This window comes from Ipomoea triloba, chromosome 5 (genome assembly GCF_003576645.1).
Source record: "Ipomoea triloba cultivar NCNSP0323 chromosome 5, ASM357664v1".
In the NCBI taxonomy this organism is placed as follows: domain Eukaryota; kingdom Viridiplantae; phylum Streptophyta; class Magnoliopsida; order Solanales; family Convolvulaceae; genus Ipomoea; species Ipomoea triloba.
Genome location: NC_044920.1, coordinates 9,729,466 through 9,747,620, shown reverse-complemented (window position 1 = coordinate 9,747,620; position 18,155 = coordinate 9,729,466). Strand labels below are relative to the sequence as shown.

Sequence of the window (18,155 nt, the reverse complement as noted above, 5' to 3'; positions counted from 1 at the left end):
AAAATCGTAATATTTGCCCCTTCATATATGCCAATTATCAATGTTACCCCTGAATTATTAGTGGCGTAAATGTTACTCCTCAATTTTAAAAAACGGTACATATATTGCCCCTCCCATACCAAAGAAGGGGCAATATTTACACCACGAAAGGGACAATATATGTATCATTTTTGAAAATTGAAGGGCAACATTTACACCACTAATAATTCAGGAGTGGTATACTATGGAGGGAAATAAATTACAATTTTTCCTAGAGATGGTAGTATCAACGCCACATCAGTGAATTGAATGCGGACTTGCGGAGTAGTCCACCATGCAGATCACCAGCAAAAGAGGGCAAGGTTACACGAAAACTTCTATGACATTTTATGATGTGATGAAGGAAAAAGATAATGTGACTTTTTATTTTTAGATTATAGCATCACATATTACCAATTTGCATAATCTTACACACACACACACGTGTGTAGATTGAGTTTTTCATATTGCAAAGCAGCCATTACAATGATAAACTACTCAACACAAAAACCATACTAAGCTGGCCTGGTTGTTACTCAGCACTTGACATCTTTCTCTACCAAATCCCCATCTAACAGTTGAGCAGGGAGGTCTTCCTCTTGATCGGATACGATAACCCTCGGTTTCAAGAAACTTGGTTGATTTGTTGAGGACAGAGCCCTCGCCCACATTCTATCTGTTATTACCACGCGGTTCTGTTTCTCAATGATTCTCTGCAGACACAATGAACACGCAGTTCATAAACCACTAGACCTCGGAGTATGTATGTAGTATATAGTGAGCAGGAATGAATTGAAATAACTTTTGGCATTTAGGAAGGTTTATCCAAGATATCAGGCTATGAGCTGAATGGAATTACTTACATTGAAGGGTATGTAAGCGTGTCTGCCATTCACAGGACCAGTGACGAACCCAGTGTAACCTGCCATTGCTCCATGAACCGCGCTTTGAGCAAGGAGTGTGCAGCAAACGTTGTCAGATGCATTGCTCGGGACAGCACAGATCATGTATGTAGGATCTGCAACACGAAAAAGGAGTAAATATGCAGCAGGGCTAGGAACTTGAGAGTGCCACGACCGCCCTATTAGTCCCGAAACAATAGATGAATGATGAGGTAACTACTGACCTATGTATTTGAGATTAATGGACATCTTCTCATGCTTAGAGAAATGATCCTGCAAAATAAATCAGTGGTCTAAAACTTTATTATCCCTCTTCTCATTTCTTGCTGATATATATGCTTAATTAAAAAGATCATTTGCTCATATAAAAAGAGATAGTTGCAATCTTACCTTGATCTTTTGCGAGATCCATAACCCGATATCTTGCTGAAGCTTGTTGCTTTCAGCATCCGGCTGAGCAGAAGATAAGACACTCTCAGAAACTAGGTCCTGCCCAGCACCTTCAGCTACAACTATTACCATGTGCCCATGTTCTTTCAGTGATTTCTCTATATATTCAAACAGTCCACCTGGTCCCTCGAGATAAAACGGGGACTCTGGAATCAAGCAGCAATCAACATCTCGGCTCGCTAGTGTAGCATACATGGCTATAAAACCTGCACAGCAACTACTAGTTAAAACATAGCATACTCTAAAGTTTTATGCATGGAAGAATATCATATAACAGATGATTATTATCATCGAAAAGATCAGGAGGTATCAACTAATTTTCATAGGATCAAAAAGACAATTACAAATTAAATATGGCAATAGCAAATATGGGATCCTCGAGCACAATAATAAGGCAAGATACGAGAAGAAACATCACACGTGCATAGAGTTTATCAGCTTGAAAAGTACCACTATAATGTCCCATTAACTTTACAAGACCAATGCCATTTTCAATACTTAATGCTTCAACATGTGCTGCACTAATAGCACGTTGGGCTTCCTCAACTGCCGTATCAAACCCAAAGGACTTGTCTATGACCTGAAAAAAGGAAGAAAAAAGTGAGTAAAAACGAAATAAATTTTGTCTTTGTACTATGACATGCTCAGATTACAAGTGTTTACTGGAATATCGTTGTCAATTGTTTTGGGAATTCCAGCAACCGAAACCTTGAGACCGCGTTTTCTAACTTCCTACAGGCCAATGACAACGCAGTCAAATATAAATGAACAATGCTTGATATAACATAAAAATTCAAGAATTCCCCAATTAGGGAACCAAAAGAAAACGATACATCATTGTACTAAACACTTGACTAGGAAATACACAAATTCGTGATCACAAAAGGTTTACCTCAAAAATTTCTGCTGCACCCCTTTGTGTGCCATCTCCTCCGATTATATAAACCTTGAGGGGATAAATAATACATGAGAATTTCTTAATGTTACTTGGTTTTGTTGTACTTAGAAGGTAATATGATGACCCTGAATTAGGGTTACCTGATTAATCCCTCTGTCCTGAATGCAGTCTACTATCTTCTTGGTAACATGCCCGCCATGAGATGTCCCGAGTATGGTTCCACCACGCTTGTGGATATTATTCACAAACTTTGGTGTTAACGGGATTAAGTTCTTGGAATAAAATCCTCTGTACCCTCCCTGCAAAATCCAAGAATCTTATGTAGCAGGCAACAAAACCACGTCTCGCTTCATTATACTCCAAAAGAAAAGATGGTATTCATGGTGATCCGTAAAATTTCTACTCACGTTTATTCCCATGACTCGTTTTACACCATACATGTAGTACAAGCCACAGACGATTTCTCTTATAACTGTGTTTAAACCAGGGCATAAGCCTCCACATGTAACAATACACGCGTGCACTTCATCTGACTCAAAGTAAACCTGAAAAAGATGACCATATACTGATATCCATCCATCCATCCATCCACAATTCCACATAATTCATACTTGATCTCTAAAGTAAAGTCATCGAGTAGCTTACCTTTTGGCGAGGACCTGCACGCCTGAAATGCGTTCCCCTCGAACTATTCTCTTGAACAACAACCTGTGAAGATAGCAGTAAGTTTAATTTATTCCCAACATCTGAACAACCTCAAAACAACATCATAGACTATCTGTCATTCCATAATTGCCACACATCCCACCACCTCAAAACTTATCAAATACTAGTAGGTTGGTGGCATCGAATGCTGGACAATCTCTCAGGAATTACAGGGAAGCAAGGCCAGGTTTTTTGGTGATGGAGGCAGCAAACTCTTCTAAAAACATAGCCAGTAAGATTAAGAATAAACATTCTTGGCACTGCCTCCCAAAACTTAGTACATTGTAGGCCTATTCTCCTCAAACCTAATAAGAATATTGCAAATTTTTTAGTTATAATACTTCAAAAAAAAAAGATTTTTTTTTTTTTTTTTTTTTTGCATCATTTCAAAAGGGCACTGACCTTTTGAGCAACAGTGTCATCCACATCTACAAAATACTGCCTGCATAGAAATGGAAAAGAACATATTAACAAAAGCTTCATTAGTCAAAGCAAATCTTCCGGCCCGTTTGGTTCGCTGGAAAATATTTGAAGGAAATGGAATTCAAATTCCATGGAAAAAAATTACCAGGAAGATAGATTCGATTATTTGGTTGGTGGAAAAGAAATTACTGGGAACATGAATTCCATTGTTTGATTGGATTTGGAATGATAAGGAATTATGAATATAAAGACCAATATGCCTTTAAAAATTAATAGTGATAATAAATTTTATTTTGATGAGGGTAAAATTGTCCAATTGCTCAATACTTTCTTCCCAAACTCTTTAGAAAACAAAATACCAACTCCTAGCAAAGAATTTGTTTTCCTCCACTTTTGGGAACTCAAGTTCTAATGGAAAACATTTTCCATTCAACCAAACAATGAAAAATCACATTTTCCTTCACTTCATGAAAAATCTTTTCCATGGAAAAGATTTTCCATCCAACCAAACACCCCCTAATTTTTTGGAACAAATTAAAATCGAGAATATTTAATTACTTACTTAACAACAGAGTATGATGGATTATCTTGCAGTGGGTTTGGATATGCCTGCCACAAATTGAATTTAAAATTAATTTTTTATTTAAAAAATAGTATCTGATCAAATCAACCCTGCAAAAAACTCATAAATAAGCTAACACGTGAAATTCAAAGCAAATAATTAGCAAAAAAATTATTATAAATTTATTTAATTTTTAAATTAGCCCCAAGGAATGAAGAAAAATAAAGCAGAAATTGGCATGATCAAGAACTTCAAGAGCTCCTACTTAATGAAAACTGAAAAAGATTTCTACTTTCTTCTTTTCATTTATTCATTAAAGTTGAGAGAGAGAGAGACAGAGTGTGTGTGTGTGTGTGTATCTGCGTGCTTACAGAAAGATCAGAAATGTAATCAGACAAGTGAGGAACGTCTTCAAGAACGTAACCGGCGGCGCCGGCCACCACTTTCATCTCCCGCTGAACTGCAAAACTCGCCGACCCCATCGGAAAACACTGCCCAATAAACCCAAAGATTTCAACTTTTCCGATGATCAAAATCACAACTGCCTTCCACTGCACGCACCTCTAGTTATCTCTCTCTAAATATGCCCGTTTATACGTTATTGAATGAAGTGTATATATATATATATAGAGAGAGAGAGAGAGAACTCTCTGGAAATGTTAGCCCCCTGCCCAAGTATTTCTGAAACGAGCAGCCTATGATTCATCCAACGACCAACGACCTCTTCGAATTCAACGTAAACATGGAATTAATTAACGTTAATATTCACGAAGTCGAAGTATTCAGATGAAACAAAAACAAGCGGCTCCTAAGAATCTCTTAGCTCACGGAAAGTTGGAAAAGGGTAATGGGGCAGTTGTGAAGGTGGAAAGAAATGAGAGAGTAAAGAAAATAATTTGGTGAAGCATAATAATATAATGTACAATATTTTACTTTGATCACACCACCGATTTGAATTTTCTTTTTCTTTTTCCTTTTGTCTTTTTTGTAAGCCACAAAACTTATGGGAATATTCAATCCATGTTATGTATCCAGAAATATGATATTGTGTAATATTAAAACATTACATATGTCTTGTTGTAGATTAAGAAGTATCATTGCGTGAAATTTGTATATAGTGAAGTAGATAGAATATTAGAAATACAGAAACAATCATTCATCTTTTATAATAAATCTAAATTTTAATCATTCATCATTCAATCCAATATATACAACCATTCAAGAAGGTTGGTCGATTATACAATCATTCATTTTGTCAACCAATATATACAATTCATCCAGGGACCAAGGTCTCTCTAATCTATTTAGAAACAACCATTCATCTTTTATATCAGCCACACGATTATGTTCCATGTATTCATGAATCACGATAAACTCCCAAGGTCTCTCCAGAATCTCTTGACACCGACATATGATATCAAAATGTAAAAGCATTACATTTTGTGTCAAAAGTATTGCACTTTCACTATAAGTAACAAACATTTTATTTCTAATTATTAGTATTACATTTTGCAGTATACGTATTACATTTGCATATTAATATGATATGTCTCACGAATAAGGATTCGTGAGACGGTCTCACACAAGTTTGACCATTTTTGGGTCACACTTGTGTGAGACCGTCTCACGGATCCTTAGTCGTGAGACGGGTCGGGTCGGGTCAAAGTACCATGAAAATGTCATACTTATATGTGCAAATATCATACTTATATGCTCAAATATAACACTAATCAAAAATAGAATTTTTTTTACTTATAAGAGAAAAAGTAATACATTTTTCATAATAAGTAATGTTGACAAGTGCCCCTTACTTATAAGGGCAAATATAATACTTTTGAAGAAAAATGTAATACTTTTAAATCGAAATGTAAAAGTATTGTATTTTCCCTTAAAAGTATTACATTTACCCTTATAAGTAACAAAATTTTTATTCTTGATTAGTATTACATTTGAGCATATAAGTATGACATTTGTGCATATAAATGTTACATTTGCATGTTGGCCCGACCCGACCCGACCCGTCTCATGGTGAGACGGTCTCACACAAATTTTTGCCTAAAACTTTATATATGCGCCACAAACTTTCAATTTTATTTAACAGAAATATAAAATATTTTAGATTAAAGTTGGTCGGTTAATATTTATTTACTTTTACAAAAAGTATGGACGTCGAGAAGAAGAGTATAATGGATATTCTGATAATATTCTATATTGTGCGATGTTGATTTAGGGATTGGGAATTAATTACTTGGGTTTGACTTGTAAACTTGGCGTCACAAATCCGCATGGACCGTCAGGAAAATTTTCCCACCGCCCTCATGAAATAGACTTACCCAATGCAAAAATATGTATGGACAATATTTAATAACAACGTTTACTTTATAAAATAGGTCAGAAATAAAATTATTATAATAGACTTTTTATCATTTCATTTATTCTTTTTTATTTTAATGAAGAGAATGCTATTTATGAGTATTTGTTAAAAAAAAAAAAGAAAAAAAAAAAGAAAAAAAAAAGAAAATCAAATTCAACTCAAGAGTAGACTATTCAATCAAACACATTAATACATATGGAATGTATATGTTAATTTGATAATCAATCAATTACAACTTGGTATTCATATTTATAGGACGCTCCAAAGTACATCACAAGTTTTCTTTTAACCAATGTTTACTATTCTTTTTTTTAATTTTTTTTTGATTTGTTCTTACTCGCTTTATTATATAATAAAGAAATATACATTTCTATAACAAATTGGTATTAGTTATTCCCTATATGTATATACTATCTTCATGGCATATGCTACTTATTATGCAATGTAGTTTTTATCCCTTTCAAGTTTTTTTCGTGAATCAACACACTGTTTGTAGTTATATTCTTAAGAAATAATTTCATTATATAACTTATATGATTGCAACAAAATTAAAAGGGTGAGAAAATAGAAAAAAAAGTCACATTAAGAAATGAGAATATGTAGAGTACAAATCAATGTATATTGGTCTAAAGTAAAATTTTATGGACTAAGAGTAGGATTTAATGTTTATTCCAAATTTGGTCATCCTATTAAATGTTTATTTAATAAATATTAAATTTAAAGATAATAATGTAAAGTTAACTAGCAGACTTGTCTCTCGAGATTTGCATATTAAAAAGTAATAAAACAAACAATATACTAGCCTCAAATTTGATGCAGAGACTTATTAGTATCCATGTCCAATCGAAGAGTCGTCTGGATACATGTCGCTTTGACAGATGAACACTAGAGTTTTTCGCCACTACCTCATCGAAGAAGATGTTTGTTTAAACGGTTGGTGGTCCGGATGCATGCGTCTTCGACTGACGGCTACTAGACCCACTCGTCATTGCTCTGCCGAAATTTTCTTCAACTAAATCACCGCCCGTATGTATAAACTGGAATAAACGCACATATGGTGATTCTAGCAAAGAAGGAAAATACAAAGTAATGCACAAAGGTCAACTGAATACTCTAAGGATTCTAATCCTAATTTGTCGTTGTTAGATGGAAAATGAAGACTAAAATTCCCTTACAATTACAAACATAACAAATCTAGATGAAAAAAAAAAGAAAAAGGAAACGGATGTTAAAGAAAAACAAAATCACAACCGTACATGCATTTAACTAAAAGGCTTAAATCAGTACACAAGTTTACATCTTATATATATATACACATATATATATATGTATATATATATATGTGTGCGCGTGCGCGCGCCATGCTTTCGACGCCGTCTGGTGATGCTACTGCGCCTTAGGTACTTAATCCTGCATATACTTCCTGGGTGCAACAAGACCAGTCAATTTTGTCCATTTTTATCTCTTCATTCTCGGAGGAAGTCATGTACATAGTCGTTGGCCGTACGATGTCTAAGCAGGTGTGAGACTAAGTGGTTCAGTCCCTTGGTTCGTCAACTACAATCTCTCCGGCAAGGTGACAACACCGTCTTAGAGTACTTGGGTCATGCACAGGTCCTTAGTGAAGAGCTTGTGCTTGCCGGCCACCCTGTCTATTTGGACAAACAGAACACTAAGTATTTTGTGGGTTGGGGTTGGAATTTAGGGCGATGGAGTCTTTGTTGGATGCTAATGGTGCGCTCATTTCTCTGCCGAAGCTCTCTGACCATCTTGAAGTGCAGGAGTTTATTCATGGTGACGATTTTCTGGTTGCTGGTGCTTTGCATGAGCTTGTCTCCCAGTCGGCGATGGTGGCCCATCGTGATGATCGCTATCTACAATCGTAGCATACTGATCGTGGTGGTCGCAATGGTTGGTGGCGCGGTGGTCATGGTTGAGCTGCTGGGCGTGGTGGTCGCGAAAATGGTGGACGCCAGCACCCTCCTCAGTGTCAGATTTGCACTGGGATTGGGTATACTGTCGTGACGTGTTTCCGAAACTACTTTGGCGATCTGGCTCCGCAAGCTCATGTTGCTTTGCATGATGATTCTAATGGTGGATTGTGTGACTCTCAATATTGGTTCCTGCATATCGGTGCGACGAATCATGCTACTTCGGATATCGTGGGTCTCTTGGTGCCTAAACCAGAGGCAATGATACGTTAAGAGTTTGTAATGGTATAGGTCTATCAATTTCTAGTGTTGGTCATGCTTCCTTTTCTACCTCCTTTAGGTCGTTTCATTTATATGATATTTTGCATGTTCTAGGTTTTTCTAATTTGTTATTGTATATTAAGTTGTTCGCTTCGAATAATCGTGTGTTTTTTAATTTCCCCCGTCTTTCTTTCTTGTGAAATATCTCGAAACCAAGGAAGTTTTCCTTTAGGGGCCTAGTTCAGGGGTTTTGTATGTGTTGCCAGTGCCTCATGTGTCTCCTATTGCCCTCTTGTTTGCTCATGTGTCTCCTTTTGTATGGCATTGGCTTCTTGGTCATCTGCATTAGCGTGTTCTAAGTCATATTCTCAAGAGTTGTCATGTTAGTTTGTGTTCTAGTCTTAATAATTCGTTATGTGGTCCCTGTCAGTTAGGGAAGTCCTCCCGTTTTCCTTTGCCCAGAGTTGGGGCTTCTAGTTCTCATGTTCTAGATTTATTGTATACGGGCATTTGGGGTCCTACCCCTCATTTGTCTTTGACTGGTTCTCGGTATTTTGTTATTTTTGTAGATGATTTTTCTCATTACACTTGGTTTTATCCTATGCGATTAAAATCTCATATATATGTTATCTAAATTTTCATGCTTTAGTTGAACAGTCTTTTTCCTGCAAAATTAAGTCAATTCAATCTGACCATGGGGGGAGTACAAAAAGTGACACGCTTTGTTTACTCGTTTAGGTATTAATCACTGTCAATCTTGTGCTTATATCCATGAGCAGAATGGGCTTGTTGAGCGTAGGCATAAACATATTATTGAGACTGCGCTAGATCTTATAGCTCAAGCCTCGGTTCCTCCCCGCTTTTGAGAGTTTGCTTTTGAAACAAGTGTTTATCTTATTAATAAAATGCCAACATCTACTCTTTTTAATTCTAGTACACGCCAGATGTTGCATCGTTCACCTCCCTCGTACTCTTTCATTCGTGTCTTTGGGTGTTTATGTTATCCGTTCTTGCATCCTTATAATTGCCCCAAAATGGACTATCGATTTGCTTCGTGTATCTTTTTATGTTATCTTGCGTCTTATAGGGGGTATAGGTGCATGGATCTCAACACTGGGAAACTGTTCATTTGCAAAACATGTTCATTTTGACGAATCTACTTTCCTTTTGCTAAGTAGGTCTCTATGCTGTTTTATGTGCCTTCAACATCCTCTTTTATTCCATGGTTGGTGGCCCCTATGGGTCAGTGTGCTCGGCTGGGTCTGGTGTCTTCGCTCAATTTGTCGCCATCCGCTCGTACTGTTGATGTTCTTACTAGGCGGCCACGTCGGTGTACTCCTTGTCAACATCAACCAGTGGTTCGCTCTCATCCTATTGTTTTGAGGCATATGGCACAGTCTACTAGGTTTTGTGCCATTGGGTTGGTTGTCTTGAGAATCAAAAGTCTACTACTGGATTTGTTGTGTTTTTGGGCACGGACATGATCTCTTGGTCTTGTAAGAAGAAACGTAGGCATGGTTGCAAGGTCGTCTATTGAGTCAGAGTATATGGCCTTGGCGGATGTGTCCGCGAAGGTGACGTGGATTGTCTCTTTGACGCGCGAACTTGGCGTATGTCTGTTTCCTACCTCACGGCTGTGGTGTGACAATTTGGGTGCCACTTATATGTGTGTTAATCTTGTATTTCATGCACGGACGAAGCACGTGGAGATTGACTATTACTTCATTCGTGACAAGATGACTATTGGTGAGCTTATAATTAACTTTATTTTTACGAATGATCAATTGGCTGATATCTTTACCAAGTTGTTGCTAGCCCCACGATTTGCGTTTCTTTGTGACAAGCTTCAGGTTTCGTCTCATGACCTTCCGCTTGAGGGGTAGTGTAAGGACTCTATGTGTCTTTGGTATAGTATAACTCTATGTCTTTAGTAGTTGTATATATTTTCCCTTTAGTAAATGTTGTGTGTGGAATACATAATTGTCGTTCTCATCATGAGATCTTTGGGAGTCGTTTAAGTTCTAAATCATTCAAGAATGGTAGGCATGTGAATTGTGAAGAAAATATGAGACCACTCCACATGGAAATATGGATTGTTCCACGTGAAAAGCATCAAGTGTTTGGAAACAATTAACAAAAATACTAAGCTTCCTACAATTGTTAGTCACAATCTCTCAGTTCTTGATCTGATAATTGTTTGAGTGATAAATAAATATAAGAGTGTGTTTATCAATTAAGTTGTTAGACGATTGAGTTTGTAATCACAAGATTCTAAGTTTGACTCATTCTAAGAACTAGTACTAGTATTTGCACCCGTGTGATGCACGACCATATATATAATATATAGAATATACAGTAAAAAAAATAAGAGAAAAATAGAACATAAGAAAAGCTAATAAATTTGAAACGATAAACGTTGCAATTGTATTACACATTATTGAAAACTTATTTTTACACAACATTTTTAGTCGTACATAGAAATGGTACATTTTCACCACAAATAAAAAATTTTTAATCCCTAGGATTACTAATTCTTGAGACTGCTACGTATATTTGACCATGGTTGAAAACATGCTTCTTCAAAAACAAACCGACATTTGAGAGTGTTTGCCCTTGACTTTTACTTATTTTTGTGGCATAAGATAACATCAAAGAAAATTGCTTTCTTTAGAATTTGAAAGGCAATCTTGGATCAGAATCCTGGGAATTAAGACCTTTGTTCCTGCATTGGTTCCACACATTATTTGGACTTCCAAAACGTGATCAGCCAACATTGTAACAATTAGTCTCGTACCATACACAAACCTAAAGTGTGATCAATATTTCTCAACAACATAACAAGTGAGACCACTTTTAATGTTAGAGCATGATTTGGTACTTTTGAACACAGCAAACCATTTGAATTAGACTTATACACCGAATTACAACTCAAATATGTCTTACCTTCAACACGATTCTGATCATTCATATATTGATTGATGCCATCAACCACTTCCATAGTTGGAGCCAAAATAGCACTATGTTGAAGATCACTAATATCATTTTTACCACTCCGAAACATAGGGAAAATACTATCAATTATTGTAGCAATAGGATAACAATTACTTTGAAGTAATAAGTTATTTGGAATTGTGATCTCTGTTTCACTGTCACTTGAATTACCAATAACTCCATCACCAATATTAGCTATCGATTTTGCAAACTCTTCAATCTCTTCAACTTCAAGCTCTGATTGTATCCCTCTTAGGCGCATATTCTTAGTTAGCCTAAAGACTTTACACGATCTCTAGAGACAGGAAGAATTTATACTTGCACCCACAATATCCTGTCCTGTGCCCTTTGGAATTATTCGTAAAATTTGTATGAAATCTCCACCAAACGCTACAAATTTTCCACCAAAAGTCATATCATAACTATTTGGATTTGTTGACCGTAACAAATCTCTCATTGTCCTGTCTAAAGCTTCAAAGAAAAATTTGTGTATCATTGGAGCTTCATCCCATATTATCAATTTGTTTTGCACAATGAGCTCTGCTAAAGGACTACCTTGACTTATGTTTCAAGTTGAATATTCATTAATAGAACTAGGTATCGCAAACCTAGAATGCGCAGTCCTTCCCCCTAGTAATAAAAGAGAAGCTATGCCACTAGACGCAACATTTAGAACAATTTCACCCTTACACCTTAAAGCAGAATAGAGGGCTCTCCACAAGGCAGTCTTAACAGTTTCACCATATCCATTAATAAAGAATATCCCTCTAGGGTTGGTCTCAATGTCTGCAATGACCTCATCATATATCATTCTTTCTCTTCTATTAGTTGTCTAACCAAAATTTCATTCTTGTCCTTGACAGGTTGGGACCAAACGGGTATCGGCTGCCTATTCAACCTGTCCAAGAAGAACAAGAACAGATGCCACCCCCACAACCCGTCCACCGTGGAGATAATCCGCAAATACTAGATGAGCGTGCCTCGTATTGCCGATTCATCGGAACAACTCACACTCTACAGAAGACTACGGGGTATTAAAAGCTGAACTTGAAAAGTTAATCCAACGCGGGCGACGGGCCAACCAGTGGCGTCGCTCCATCCTGCCATGGCGGCCAGATAATGCTTCGCAACCGACTGACAAAATGGCGGACAAGGGTAAGCAGCCCATGATAGAAAGATAAAGTAGTAAAAACTAGAAGGGCAAGCCCGTTGTTAACATGATCATAGGAGGCTCTGAAGGGGGAGATATGGTAGGCGCTCGAAAGTCATGGGCTAGACAATTATACATTAGGGTAGTAGCTACTCAGGAATCTAACCGAAAGAGGCCATGCCGAGAGCCTATCACGCTCACTAATTAGGACTTGCTGCAAGGTCCAACCCCGCACCAGAATGCGTTGGTCATTGGTATGGATGTGCAGGGGACAGTAGCCCGAAGGGTACTGGTCGATACGGGCAGCAGTGTAAACGTAATGTATCTGGCCACGTAAAAGAAGCTGGGGTTGCCAATGGAGCGATTGTGCCCTGTCAAGGCTTCGCTGGTTAGCTTCATGGGTGACTCAATCGACCCCGAGGGATCTACCTCGCTAATCATCGAATTGGGAACTTGGCCAAATGCGAAAAAGGATGGATATGGAATTTGTGGTTGTTAACTTGGAATGTGCGCACAATATCATTATTGGCTGGCTAGGTTTGAAAGATATGGGAGCGTTAATATCAATCAAGCACCTGTGCATGAAATTCTGCACACCGGCTAGAGACCATGGAAGGCAATCAGGTGGACAGAACTCGGAACGCTTACCACTTGAAAAAGTTGTATCAGTAGTGCGATATAGTCGCAGTTCCTTTTATCGTTGCTTGTTCGATGTTAGAGAGAAAGGGGGTTGGTGTTTCAGCCAAGAGCTGACTAGTCATGCTTCCTTGCGAAGTCGGTCAACAACTAGCCTTTTCAGGCCTTAAAAGAAAAATATAGTGTTGGAGTTATTGTCAGGAGCTGACTAGTCACGTTTCCTTGCGAAGTTGGCCGATTACTAGCCTTTTAGGCCAAGGAGAAAGCGGGTTTTGTATTTTAGTTAGGAGCTGACCAGTCGCGCTTCCTTGCGAAGTCGGTTGACAATTGGCCTTTTTAGGCCTTAGAAGAAAAAAATGGTGTTGAAGTTGTGACACCCCAACTTTTCACAAGCTGAGATAGCTAAAACTTTAAACATAAAAGTTGCACATCTCAACAACTAGTCATACTATAGCGGAAGCGATTTAAAACTTATAGGGTGTCATGCCACATCTAGGTAAAACACAGCCTAGATGCACAGGCTATAATCCAAAACATCAAACATAAAATCCTCAAAACATCATAGAAACTAGTCAAAGTACATAATCCAAGACAAAGGCACACAGGCACGAAAGGAGTCTAAAACATCATCTAGTCTAAGCAAAACATCATAACGATATAGCTCTAGCGCGCTCACAGCTTAGACTACTCCATAGCTAGAAAACATTTAGAAAACCATTAGCAAAAGAATGCTAAGCAACCACCACTCACACTCGTGAGAACATACATATATAGTAAGCTTGTAAATAGGTTTACACACTCGTATAGAATATACACACCAACGAACTGTTCTTTAGTTAAAACGGAGACTCAACAACAACAAGCTGAATAAGCCGTAAACCAAGGACTCTCCAAGTAACACCAATATCCAGTATGAATGTACAAGGCAACAAGTCTATAACGGAATACCAACTGAATCATAACCTCAACAGATTACTCACAAAGAAACCACCAAACCGCAATATATCAAGGAATAACGGATAACAAATGAGATACAACTCAACTAAAGAACCATAAGGAACCAAACAAACATCATACCAAAGATAAGCACCAAACCATACCCTCCAACCACAATACCATCCCTCATACCAACCACCAAACCAAAGTTAGTACACAGAGGCATAAAGCCCAACCACAGAGGCAAATGATGCCCATAGTTAGTTCCACAGAGGCAAATGATGCCCATTACCACAGAGGCAAAAGCCCAACCATAGAGGCAAATGATGCCCATTACCACAGAGGCAAATGATGCCCATTACCATAGAGGCAAAAGCCCAACCACAGAGGCAAATGATGCCCGTTACCACAGAGGCAAAATCCCACAATTAGTTACACAGAGGCAAATGTTGCCCACAGTTTGCTCACCCTCAACAACCCAAAAGATACTCAGAGATTCATAACTCCACATCCAACCTCAGACTCAATCCCTAAAGGTTATCCACCAACAGTGTTCATCTCAGATTATGAACACAACATACACTAAGAGAATATAACCAAGGATTCAACCAACCAATAGACCAAGAGAATGAATCAAAAGACATGAATAACAACTCCAGAACCAAGGTGAAATACTCAACAAAATATCCAAACAAGTTCCAGAATCAGAGAGGAATCAACAAGACAACAGATCACAAAATAGCCACTGGAATCATAATTCAAAATGACCTGGCGGAACTCAGTGGCAGAACACCTAGCTTTGCCACACTCCTCCGCAAGAAGGAGGCGGACTCCCTTGGCGGAAGACCTCCTTCTGCCATCCCCACCGCTACACACTTGCGGAAGACTCCAACAGGACACATTATATCACTAAGGTGCACCGCAAGAGTGATCCCAACGCACAACTCCCAGACTCGAATCAGAATACGAAATGTTCATTCCAGAATGCAAAAACATGATCAGATTGCCCAGATTACATATATCAGAAGCCAAATAAACATGGAATCCATAACAATAAGTGTTCATACTCATCAAGATGTAAAGGATCAAGAACACATGTGTTGGTCCCAAGGGGATGGGGTACAAGTCTAGAGGGGGGGGGGGGGGAATAGACTTGTATAAGATTTTGCAAATCTTTTTCGACTTCTCGTGTGTATTGGACTTAGGATGTTTAGGTCCGATACCTCACAAGATGAAGACAAAGTTTTATGCGCAGCGGAAAAGTTATCCCCTTTTAGTTAGCACGAGTTTGAGTTAGTTCGAGAGGTGCGGTTATATGCAGTGCAGTTCGAGAGTTAGATAGCGAGAGATAAAAGCAGAAAGTAAATGCGAGAGAGATTTTTAAGTGGTTCGGCCAACCCGCCTACGTCCACTCTTCTTCCAGAAACTCCCTGGAAGGATTGCACTAAAACTTCCCTTTTTAGTACAATATCGAGCGCTTGAGCTTTGATCACGAAGCCCGCCTCAAGCCTCAGGTTTTTCGCCCCGCTTCTTGTTACTCCACCTATCGAGCACTTGAGCTTTGATCACCAAGCCCGCCTCAAGCCTCATGATCTTCACAAGACAGCTCCCAGGTTACTCCGCCTCTCCTCAGGTTTTTCTCCCCGCTTCCAGTTACTCCACCTCTCGAGCACTTGAGCTTTGATCACCAAGCCCGCCTCAAGCCTCAGGATCTTCACTAGACAGCTGCCAGGTTACTCCGCCTCTTCTTGCTTAATCCAAAGCAAGGGCCTTTGGTTGTCACAGTTGAGTGTAACAAGCTCCAATCTGACCAAAAGCTATCGTTGAATCAACTTCGATGTAGAGCAGCTTCGGTCACCTTCTAGATGTATAGCAGTTTAAGCTTTGTAACTCTCTCAAACACTAAGATGTGTTTTTCTCGCTGTTTTGGATATCAGGATGATATTCCAAGTTGAGCACTTGCACTTTTGAACGTTTTAATCAGACACCTCTTAAGATTTTCGAATGAACCAATCTTCTCTGACGAAACTTGCCTTTGGTTGTGTCTTCACGTCCTTTTTATATGAGAGTTAAGGAATAATTCCGTTGGAGGGAAAATTATTCCGTTTGAAATCTGTCTCCCATGCTATGTATGGGACTTGCATCTTTTCAGCATTTTTCATGGAGTAGTGGTCTTGTAACTTGAACCTTTTGTTTGGTAGTGGATATTCCATAGTCCACTTTCTTGAGTCCATGCTCCACTTGCTACTTTTGGTAAAAGTTATTCTTTTTAAATTCCCATTGATCCTCGTTTTAGGGAATAAGACCGACTTTGGATTAGTGCACCTTCTATTCGTTTGTTGTGGAATTCTGATGTGGCATCCACTTCTGGCACCTCCTTAATATTTTTATCTNGGGGGGGGGGGGTGAATAGACTTGTATAAGATTTTGCAAATCTTTTTCGACTTCTCGTGTGTATTGGACTTAGGATGTTTAGGTCCGATACCTCACAAGATGAAGACAAAGTTTTATGCGCAGCGGAAAAGTTATCCCCTTTTAGTTAGCACGAGTTTGAGTTAGTTCGAGAGGTGCGGTTATATGCAGTGCAGTTCGAGAGTTAGATAGCGAGAGATAAAAGCAGAAAGTAAATGCGAGAGAGATTTTTAAGTGGTTCGGCCAACCCGCCTACGTCCACTCTTCTTCCAGAAACTCCCTGGAAGGATTGCACTAAAACTTCCCTTTTTAGTACAATATCGAGCGCTTGAGCTTTGATCACGAAGCCCGCCTCAAGCCTCAGGTTTTTCGCCCCGCTTCTTGTTACTCCACCTATCGAGCACTTGAGCTTTGATCACCAAGCCCGCCTCAAGCCTCATGATCTTCACAAGACAGCTCCCAGGTTACTCCGCCTCTCCTCAGGTTTTTCTCCCCGCTTCCAGTTACTCCACCTCTCGAGCACTTGAGCTTTGATCACCAAGCCCGCCTCAAGCCTCAGGATCTTCACTAGACAGCTGCCAGGTTACTCCGCCTCTTCTTGCTTAATCCAAAGCAAGGGCCTTTGGTTGTCACAGTTGAGTGTAACAAGCTCCAATCTGACCAAAAGCTATCGTTGAATCAACTTCGATGTAGAGCAGCTTCGGTCACCTTCTAGATGTATAGCAGTTTAAGCTTTGTAACTCTCTCAAACACTAAGATGTGTTTTTCTCGCTGTTTTGGATATCAGGATGATATTCCAAGTTGAGCACTTGCACTTTTGAACGTTTTAATCAGACACCTCTTAAGATTTTCGAATGAACCAATCTTCTCTGACGAAACTTGCCTTTGGTTGTGTCTTCACGTCCTTTTTATATGAGAGTTAAGGAATAATTCCGTTGGAGGGAAAATTATTCCGTTTGAAATCTGTCTCCCATGCTATGTATGGGACTTGCATCTTTTCAGCATTTTTCATGGAGTAGTGGTCTTGTAACTTGAACCTTTTGTTTGGTAGTGGATATTCCATAGTCCACTTTCTTGAGTCCATGCTCCACTTGCTACTTTTGGTAAAAGTTATTCTTTTTAAATTCCCATTGATCCTCGTTTTAGGGAATAAGACCGACTTTGGATTAGTGCACCTTCTATTCGTTTGTTGTGGAATTCTGATGTGGCATCCACTTCTGGCACCTCCTTAATATTTTTATCTNTGTTGTGGAATTCTGATGTGGCATCCACTTCTGGCACCTCCTTAATATTTTTATCTCCATGATATTCTTCTTCTCCAAACTTTATTCATGCTTCCTAACCGTCATTCAGCCTTTTGGAGAAATGCCAGTTTATCGAGACCAAGATTGATGTCTTGATTGTTTGATGTCTTGATCCCCATGTATCGAGAGATCTATCTCTCGAACTCTGCTTATGTCTCGAACTGGGTTGCTGTATCGAGAGATCCTATCTCTCGGACTCTGC

General features: G+C 38.7%; 2 protein-coding genes across 2 annotated transcripts; both read right to left on the bottom strand.

Annotated features, from left to right (window-relative positions):
• Positions 1-374: 374 nt before the first annotated feature.
• LOC116019016 (ATP-dependent 6-phosphofructokinase 6-like) lies at positions 375-4,820 on the bottom strand. The gene is made up of 13 exons (XM_031259080.1): positions 4,330-4,820; positions 3,959-4,005; positions 3,376-3,415; positions 2,914-2,976; positions 2,676-2,813; positions 2,409-2,567; positions 2,263-2,316; positions 2,034-2,102; positions 1,821-1,950; positions 1,311-1,576; positions 1,145-1,193; positions 882-1,036; positions 375-731 (listed from the first exon to the last, which is right to left on the bottom strand). The coding sequence occupies exons 1-13, from the start codon at positions 4,438-4,440 to the stop codon at positions 555-557; spliced, it is 1,458 nt and encodes a 485-aa protein (XP_031114940.1). The 5' UTR covers positions 4,441-4,820; the 3' UTR covers positions 375-554.
• Positions 4,821-8,805: 3,985 nt separating this feature from the next.
• Positions 8,806-12,326, bottom strand: LOC116020194. Its single transcript, XM_031260674.1, has 3 exons — positions 12,124-12,326; positions 11,468-11,790; positions 8,806-8,864 (listed from the first exon to the last, which is right to left on the bottom strand). The coding sequence occupies exons 1-3, from the start codon at positions 12,324-12,326 to the stop codon at positions 8,806-8,808; spliced, it is 585 nt and encodes a 194-aa protein (XP_031116534.1).
• Between the last annotated feature and the right edge of the window lie 5,829 nt (positions 12,327-18,155).